Source organism: Quercus suber, unplaced genomic scaffold, assembly GCF_002906115.3.
Source record: "Quercus suber isolate HL8 unplaced genomic scaffold, Cork oak 2.0 scaffold_22, whole genome shotgun sequence".
NCBI classification, from domain to species: domain Eukaryota; kingdom Viridiplantae; phylum Streptophyta; class Magnoliopsida; order Fagales; family Fagaceae; genus Quercus; species Quercus suber.
The window spans coordinates 629,145-638,868 of NW_027069487.1; the positions used below are offsets into that span (position 1 = coordinate 629,145).

The 9,724-nt window shown below is 36.8% G+C and overlaps 1 protein-coding gene across 1 annotated transcript; it reads left to right on the plus strand.

Annotated features, from left to right (window-relative positions):
• Positions 1-2,320: 2,320 nt before the first annotated feature.
• LOC112036003 (14-3-3 protein 9-like) lies at positions 2,321-7,389 on the plus strand. Its single transcript, XM_024068818.2, has 7 exons — positions 2,321-2,662; positions 2,778-3,096; positions 3,180-3,267; positions 4,634-4,743; positions 4,862-5,010; positions 6,938-6,996; positions 7,085-7,389. The coding sequence occupies exons 1-7, from the start codon at positions 2,590-2,592 to the stop codon at positions 7,085-7,087; spliced, it is 801 nt and encodes a 266-aa protein (XP_023924586.1). The 5' UTR covers positions 2,321-2,589; the 3' UTR covers positions 7,088-7,389.
• The last annotated feature ends 2,335 nt before the right edge of the window (positions 7,390-9,724 follow it).

Sequence of the window (9,724 nt, forward strand, 5' to 3'; positions counted from 1 at the left end):
GTTGGAAGACCTTCCTTAAAAGTGTTCATAGCCACGTCATCGTGAGCCCCATCCACCTCGTTGAACATTTCCCAGTATCTGTCTGAGTAGGCTTTTAGGGTTTCCCCTTCTCGCATAGACATGGATAGTAGCGACCCCAAGGGTTGAACAACCCTTCTACATGTAATAAAGCGAGCACCAAAGGCCTAAGTGAGCTTCTCAAAAGAGTCAATAGTATTAGTTCTCAAGCCATTAAACCATCTCATTGCCACTGGGCCCAGGCTAGACAGGAAAACCTTGCACATTAAGGCTTCATCCCTGGCATGAATAGCCATTCTCAGTGTAGTGGCTAACATGTTCCACTGGGTCTGTTCGCCCATTATAAATGGTGAACACAGGCTGGTGGAATCGCCGAGGAAGACTAGCGTCTTCAATATGTCGCGTGAAAGGCGACTTAGAGACCTGATTCAAAGCCTTGTTCAAGGCATCATTCCCCTGACCCTGGCGAGTCGGGCTCTTATCTCTTCGCCCACGGTGGTACTTCTCCTCACACGAAAAAGATTCGCTGGGTGGAGTTCTCGGCCTCTGCCTGTAACTGGCGTCATCCGACTCCTCAGAGGAGTGCTTAGAGATATGAGTCTTACGCCTTCGTCGCTCATATCGCAATTCCCTCTTCAACTTGTTAATCTCACGCTGCAAATTTGCTCCGCTCTTTACAGGGGAAGCATGGCCTTTCCCCCGAGAGCGGTTTCTATCTGCATGGGTGGTTCGGGTACTCCCCTCATGATCCCCCTCGTGTTCATGGTCTGCCAACAGATTACTGTGCTGAGAGCCCCTAGACTCTGCCTGGTGCTGATTAGCATCTGCCTATTGCGGGCCCATCAACGATTGTTGCGGTACTCCCTCTTCCATCGTAAGTATCACACCTGCCCTTCCTTCTTAACAGATCAAATTCTTCCCACAGACGGCGCCAATTGTAGGGACTCAATTTGGATTGACCATGAGTATGAATGGGTTTTCAGCCCAACAAGCCCAAACAATAAATTTTTAGAGTATGGGTCCTAGAACTAGTACTTTTTAACAGGAAAGGTTCTACTCATCAAGTAACAAGGGATACTTTAGGTTCATTCTTTGAGAAAAACTCTCCTCGGCTCTCTTTCAGTCAGTCTCTCTCTCCTTTTTCCTTTTTTCTGTCAAAAAAAGTCCCCCTTATTTCCTTTGTTCCTATGTTATATACTCCGTATCTCTCCCCGTTTCCATTGTACACATGTAGTTCTTATCGTGGGAGCTCCTTTCTGTCCCATCCAGTACCTACCGGAACCTTCAGCTTAGTGGCCATAAAGCTGCTTAGTCATTGTTCAGGTATCACCTCCACATTAAAGCGGTCAGAGAGTTAGCTGGAAAGCATTTAATGTGGAGGTGATGGCCTTAGAAGATATTTGCTACCTTCCCCAACGCCCCCTTAAGTTATATCTAATGTCCAGTTCAGATACAACTTGGCGGAGTCTCCCCAATAACATGAAAGTTACATTCACCTCGGACTTTGGTGTCCTCGGACGTGTGTTATGCCGTTGTATACAATATCCACTCTTTTCTCCTATATTATTCATTTAATAATAATAAAACTTTTCTAGGCTATCCTCGGATAACTATGCGTTCTCGGATTGGATCGTTGGGCCCCGAGCCCACATCTGAGGATTACTATATCTTTTTAACCAACAGGCCCCACATGAACTAATAATAATTAATCACCTATGATTTATTGTAAAAATATTGTGTATGTAGCATATTGTATTTTTTTTTAATTCCTCCCCAGATTTTGGCATTCATTTTTTTTCCCCTCCTATTTTAAGCAATACCATTGCCACAATTACTTTCTTTTGGGCACTCACGCACATTCGGTCAGAACGAATTACGGCAATGCCATTGCCGTAATTCAACCTTTTCTCTTTCCAAGTTTTTTCTCTTTCTCTCTCATACTTTTGTTGGAATTTCAGCAACACTGTTGCCGAAATTCAATCTCTCTCTTCAATTCCCTAAATAAGTTATAACAGTGCCTATAACGCAAATAAATTTCAGATTTAGCAATATTTAGCCAAAAAACCCATGCATGGGGCATAACACTAATTAAAATTAAAAAGTGAGAGTAGTAAAAAAAAAATTATGGGATCAAATGGGGTAATTGCATTGCACCGATCCAAAAAAAAAAAACAAAACAAAGAAAAACAAATTTGTAGCTTAAAATTCCAACATGATGGATGAATATTGAATACTGGCCCATCCCTCCACCATTTAAAACATTCCCACCTACCCTCACCCGCTTCTTCAACTCCCGTTAACAGTACCTCCCAATCATAATTCAAGAAACTGGACCTCTAACAAGCACGCGTGCGCGTGGGGGCAGTGAACAATGAGGTCTCTGTTGCTGTGTCCCCGCGCACCTGGTTTTCTTTCTCAAGTTTTAAAGTCCCTTCTGCTTCAATCGGTCCACCACTACCACCACCACCACCACCACTCTTCAATCTTCATAACTATCAATTTCATTTACTTTTCAAAATATAGTGCTAGTGCGTAAGAGTGAGAGTGAGAGACTAAAGAGATTTCTTTCCCATGGCGTCCACCAAAGAAAGAGAGAACCTCATCTACATGGCTAAGCTTGCCGAGCAAGCTGAGCGCTACGACGGTCTTTTTTTTAACACTCTCTCTCTCTCTCAAAGCTTAGCCATTATGATAAACAGAGGTTTTAAACTCAAGGTTTTTTAAACTTATCTTATTTCACTATGAAAAAATGAATGCAGATATGGTTGAACAGATGAAGAAAAGGGTGACCAAGAGCGCGGAAGGCGGCATGGAACTGAGCGTGGAAGAGAGGAACCTGTTCTCCGTTGCGTACAAAAACATGGTGGGAGCTCGCAGGGCCTCGTGGAGGATCCTATCCTCGCTCGAGCAGAAGGAAGAATCGAAAGGGAACGATCAGAACCTGAAGCGGATGAAGGAGTATAGGCACAAGGTCGAGTCCGAGCTCTCTGACATTTGCGCCGACATCATCTCCCTCATCGACGATCATCTCATCCCGGCTTGCTCCACTGGAGAGTCCACCGTCTTTTTCAACAAAATGTCAGTGGATTAAGGTTTTTACTTTTTTTATTAAGGGTTTATGGTTCTATTTTTTTAAATGTTTGTTTGGGATGTGGTTGCAGGAAAGGGGATTATTATCGGTATTTGGCGGAGTTTAAGGCTGGTGATGAGAAGAAAGAGACTGCTGATCTGTCAATGAAAGCTTACCAGGTAGGTAATTATGTTGTTTTGGTATTGTATGCTATTGGTTTTGAGTTTGAGTTTGGTTCAAGTAATTATTCAATACTTTATAGTCGGGTTATACCAATTAAATTCATGATAATTAAAAAAAAGAGAGTACCACGTGAAGAAGAGTGTAAATTATGGGAGGACTACTTCATCAGTATTCCAACCAATGAAATAATGTCATTCCTGCAAATGTGTGAGATAAATTCCTAATTAGCACAAGAATTGAAAATAAAAATCTAGTAGGTGATGTCACATTTACATAAATAGCAGCGTTTTATTAGTTAGAAGAATCAAGAGGACCACTTCAGTAATTTTTCCTGTAGACAGTAATTTCTCCGTAAAGAAAGTGATGGGGTGCACTCCATGAGTACTTAATAATTTAGAAACTACTAAAGTTACTACAATTTTAGTACATGAGCTTTACAAATTGAGTTAGGCCTGGGTATGATGCACCTAGTGCGCGCGTTGGACTTGTTGGGATGATGACATGTGGCCAAAAAGGGACATGTGTCACCATTGTAATGGGCCCAATACTTTGCCATTACAAATTATTGTGAAAATTAATGTGATTGGTGAATTTCAAAAAAATAATAATTGAATGTTAAAATTACTAAATAAGATTGGTGACACATTAGTTTGTAAAACAATGGGGTAAAATTTGAAGTATTTTTTAGCAGAAATAATTTCCCCTTTTTGTTTGTTTGTTAATAGAGTGTAGAGAAAAGAAAAGAAATCGAAGCTAAGAATTCTGGATTTCTCTTTATATAGAATCAAACGGAGGATTAGTGTTTTGATTTTAATGGGTGTCTGAAATTGCAAATGCAAAAAAAATTCAATTGTCTGGTCTGTTATTTAAATATGGGTGTTGTTTTGTCTAAGACAAACTCTTGTTGGATTGGAATGAGCTATAGCTAAAGTTCTACATTGAAACATTATGACGTTATCAAGTTAATAATAATGAGTAATTTATAAGCCAGACTTGGTTATTGATTGTGTTAGGATGATGAGTATTTTCTGCATTTCTTGACATGGTAGACTGTGTAGTAGTTTTACTTGTGCATTGTGCCCATTTGATGTTATTTGTTGACTGAAGAGATCATGCTGTTTGTTGAATTTCTTTTTTACTACTTATGACCTTTCATATAATATTCAAATTTTGCTTTTGACCCTTGTCATTTATATATCGACTGTTGGGTGCTGAGAAAAGTAGAGAAGTCTTCAAAGGGTTGTACTAGTTTAGTGGACATAAACTATTAGCTTGTGTCGAATGCTATTTTGGTTTTCCAACTGTATTCATTTGAGTTGGTCCAATCTGTACACTTAGTTTTGTATTTTTTCTTTTTTGCAGGCTGCTTCTACTACAGCAGAAGCTGAATTACCTCCTACACATCCCATCAGACTGGGTTTGGCCTTGAATTTCTCTGTATTTCATTATGAAATTATGAACTCTCCTGAAAGGTATGCATATGATATCCTTTCCTTTTTTGATATTTATTTATTGGAAAATTAGTTTGTTTTTGAGAGGGAGAAAGATGGAGATGATTTACTTGTTCTTGCATGTTAATTTTTATCCCAGGGCTTGTTACCTGGCAAAGCAAGTCTTTGATGAAGCTATCTCGGAGTTGGATACTTTGAACGAGGAATCTTACAAAGACAGCACTTTAATTATGCAGCTCTTGAGGGATAACCTCACATTGTGGACTTCTGACATCCCAGAGAATGAAGGTAACTTGTAGATCTTTGTAGGATAAATCAATCTTGCCTAGAATTTTACTCTTGATGAAACTTTAGTGACAACCATTAAATTATTTCAGTTAACATCAGTTGGGTAAATGAATCAGTCTATATATGTCAATGTGACAAAGAGGCTGGGTTTTGTCTATCATTTTCTAGTTTCCATGACTTGAATATTTATGTTAAACAGATCTACCAATTTTTTAGTTGAACAGTAGTGACACTGTCTGGAGGTAATGCAAGTCTTGGAGTCAAATTGAATATGAGATCTCAAGAAGGTACAACATGTTTCGAAAACGGAAGAAAGGAAAGTAGCCTTTTAGATTCAGATTCAAAAAACATGCATTTGATATTACAGGTCCTATAAAATTAATCAAAGAGGGTCTTTTTAAGGAAAGTAATAATTAGATTATAGTTTAGAGAAGGACCAGAGAGGACTTTTTTTTGCGGGGGTGGGGATGGTAGCAGTTTTACAAGCCATGATAATTTCTTTGATGTCTTTTTAGAGCAGATTGAGGTGGATTCTTTGCTCCCAACCTGTGTTTGAAACATGTTCATTGTGTTAGGTAAAAAATGTCAGGTTTTGACCCTTTAATCTATTATTATAGTTTTCATCTCTATCATATCGCTAATTTCAGCTTTTCAGCTTTTAGTGGACAATATAAGTACAATATCCCAAATTTTATTATATGCTTGGAAAACATGACATATCAGTATAGTTGTTCTGTTTTATTAGTGGATTATGTACCAAAGCCACTTAGTGAGCGTTTGGTTTGCGCCTCTCTCACCCTGCGTCTGCGTTGTTTTTTTTTTTTTTAACCAGCGCCTATTGCACTGTTCATGGGTCCCATGAACAGTACATTTAGGCTAATGAACAGTAACTTTATTATTATTATTTTTATTGTTTTCAGTTTTCAGCAAAATAAGTAGTATCTAAACGGACTCTTATAATTATTTTTCACGGACAAAACTATGCTAAATATGAGACTGTGTTCCCATGTAAAGATTTGAAAGTTTACCACCTTATGGATGTCACAAAGATTTTCTTGAAGATGATCATGTAAATTTTTTCCCCTCCTTTTTGAGAGGTTTATATGGGTTGGGATTATGCTTAATTGGTCTCATCTAGAGGTAAATAGCGCCCCCCCCCCCCCCCTCCCCCCTTTTTGGCCCCCACCCTTTTTGGAGGCTGATTTCTAGACTTGAACCCGCAATCCATCACTTTTAGTGGAAGACACTTTGCATTGGGTATCATCCAAAATGAGTATATTGGATTAGTCTTATTTTGTCATGGAGAGCTGGTCAGTTATGTTTGAAAAATGATCAGGTTGGTTGGTTTATTTTTTTTTTGGTCCGTAAGTTGTTTTTTGGGGGAATTTGTTGGTTGAGGAAACCGAGAGAGTTGAAAAAAGTAAAATGTAATTGAAAAAAGCTAGTCTTTATTCCATAAGTTTTTAAAAAATGACATTAGATATTTTTGCTGTATTCCTGGATTTTAGAATGATTTTTGGAACCATTCATCTACAAGGAATGAATTTAGGTTATGCATATTGCATGAAATAGATGATTGATTTGGATACTTAGATGAATAATCTCATAATTCTGTCAATATCTTGTGGAACTGTGATTTGAACTTGATCTCTCTCTCTCTCTCTCTCTCCCCTTTTTGTTCCAAATCCTCTATAGTCTGTTCTGTTTGCTCTCCTGTCAGGTCCTTTCATGTGACCTTCATGAAAAGATCAAATATTAGTTATAGGATTTACTAATCCGTTACTCCGTTAGTAAAAATTAATAGTTTTATATATATATATATATATATATATATATATATATTATGAAAAAAAAAAAAAAAAAAAAAACTGGACATATCTGCTAGTTTTGGCTGAGTTGGTATTTTCTATTGTTTTTGGTATTGCAGCAGAAGAAGGCCAAAAGCTGGACATATCTGCCAAAGTAGGTGCAGGGGAAGATGCAGAGGTAGCTTTATTTACTTATTTAACAACTGTTTTGTTATATTTTCTTAATTTTTTGAACTCAGTTTGTTTATAAATTTATTCTTTGGCAGTGAACCGAAGCAGTCCAAGACTTGGCAATTCAAAACATGTAGATGGAGAAAAGTGATGCCTACTAAAGTGCTAAAGTCTTGGGCGCTTTAACCTTTTCCTCTCTCTTTGCCTCTCTGGCTGCTCTGTGTCACAAGGGAAATTTTAGTTCTATCACTCTTTTATTGTTGTGGGTTTTATCTTCATGATTGTTGTTTTTCTTTGGATTGTCAGCTTGTTGGCTTAATCTGAAGGATTTTAAAGGTTTCTTTACACCTATGGTGTGTCGCCATATATCTATATATACCATTCTTTTCCTGGGCTACAACTAAGGGTGGCAAATGGGCGGGTTGAGTCATAAATGGGTTGGGTCATAAATGGGTTGGGTATGTAATTATCCATTTATCCATTTATGACCCGTTTATATATAATTAATTATCCATTACCAACCAAACCCATTTAATAAGTAACCCACTCATTTAACCCAATATGACTCAAATACCTCTAAAACTACTTGAATACCCTCTTGACCTTCAAAATTACCAAAATACCCTTAAATACCTAAAATGATACAAATACCCCTACACTTCCAAAATTACCAATATACCCTTGGACATCCAAAATTATCCCCAAAATCTCTAAAATGACCAAAATACTCCCAATATCTCTAAAATCACCGTATATGCTTAAAACCCACTAAAATGACCAAAATACCTCCAAAATCTCTAAAATGACCAAAATACCCCTAAAATCCAAAAAATGACCAAAATACCCTCGAAACATAAAAATGACCAAAATACTTTTAAGACCCAAAAAATGACCAAAATAACTCCGAAACCCAAAAAAATGACCAAAATACTCCCGAAATCTAGAAAATGACCAAAATACCCCGAAACCTAAAAATGACCAAAATACTTCCAAAACCCAAAAAATGACCAAAATACTCCCTGAAACCCAAAAATATCAAAATACTTCCAAAATCCAAAAAATGACCAAAATACCCCGAAACCCAAAAAATAACCAAAATATTCCCGAAACCTAAAAAATGACCAAAATACCCTCGAAATTTAAAATGGCCAAAATACTTCCAAAACCCAAAAAATGACCAAAATAACCTTGAAACCCAAAAAATGACCAAAATACTCCCGAAACCTAAAAAATGACCAAAAATACCCTTGAAACCTAAAAATGATCAAAATACTTCCAAAACCCAAAAAATGACCAAAATACCCCGAAACCTAAAAATGACCAAAATACCCCTTGAAACCCAAAAAAAGACTAAAATACCCCCGAAACTCAAAAAAGACCAAAATACCCCGAAATCCAAGAATGACCAAAATACCCTCGAAACTCAAAAAATGACCAAAATACCCCAAAACCCAAGAATGACCAAAATACTCCTGAAACTCAAAAAATGACCAAAATACTCACGAACCCAAGAATGACCAAAATACCCCTGAACTTCAAAAAATTACCAAAATACCCCGAAACCCAAAAATGACCAAAATACCCTTGAAACCTAAAAATGATCAAAATACCCTTGAAACCTAAAAAATGATCAAAATATCCTCGAAACTTCCAAAATACCCCAAACCTCTATTTCGGTAATTTCATACGTTTTTGGTGTATTTTGGTCATCNCGAAACCCAAGAATGACCAAAATACTCCTGAACTTCAAAAAAATACCAAAATACCCCCGAAACCCAAAAATGACCAAAATACCCTTGAAACCTAAAAATGATCAAAATACCCTTGAAACCTAAAAAATGATCAAAATATCCTCGAAACTTCCAAAATACCCCAAACCTCTATTTCGGTAATTTCATACGTTTTGGTGTATTTTGGTCATCTTACATGTTTAGCGGTATTTTGGCCATAATTTTGGTTTCAGGTGTTTTTATCGATAATTTTTTTTAGCTTTTGGGATTATTTTGGTCATTTTTTAGGTTTTTGGGGTATTTCGATAATTTTTTAGGTTTCAAGGTATTCTGGTCACTTTTTGAGATTTCGGGGGTATTTCAGTTATTTTTTAGGTTTTGGAGGTATTTCGGTCAATTTTTAGGTTTAGGGAGTATTTTGGTACTTTTTTAGGTTTATGGTGTATTTTGGTAATTGTTAAGTTTTTGGGGGTATTTCGATCATTTTTTTAGGTTTTGGGGGTATTTTGGTCATTGTTTTAGGTTTTGGGGTTATTTTAGTCATTTTTTAGGTCTTGGGGGTATTTTGGTCATTGTTTTAGGTTTTGGGGTTATTTTAGTCATTTTTTAGGTCTTGGGGTATTTCAATCATTTTTAAGTTTCAGGGTATTTTGGTAATTTTTTAGGTTTCAAGGGTATTTCAGTCATTTTTAGGTTTATGGGGCATTTTGGTAATTTTTTAGGTTTAGGGTGAATTTTGGTAATTCCTAGGTTTCAAGTGTATTTCGGTCATTTTTTTTTTTTAGGTTTTGGGAGTATTTTGGTCATTTTTTAGGTTTCAGGGGGATATTTTAGTCATTTTTTTTACGTTTTAGGGTATTTCAGTCATTTTTTAAGTTTAGGGGTATTTTGGTAATTTTATGGGTTTCGGAGGTATTTTAGTCATTTTTTAGGTTACGGGGTAATTTGGTAATTTTTTCAGGTTTCGGGAGTATTTTAGTCATTTTATAAGTTTTAGAGGTATTT

Coding starts and splice junctions, on each gene's coding strand:
- LOC112036003 (XM_024068818.2), top strand. CDS start 2,590: ATGGCGTCCACCAAAGAAAGAGAGAACCTCATCTACATGGCTAAGCTT. Junction 2,663..2,777: donor GCAAGCTGAGCGCTACGACG/GTCTTTTTTTTA, acceptor AAATGAATGCAG/ATATGGTTGAACAGATGAAG. Junction 4,744..4,861: donor ATTATGAACTCTCCTGAAAG/GTATGCATATGA, acceptor TTTTTATCCCAG/GGCTTGTTACCTGGCAAAGC.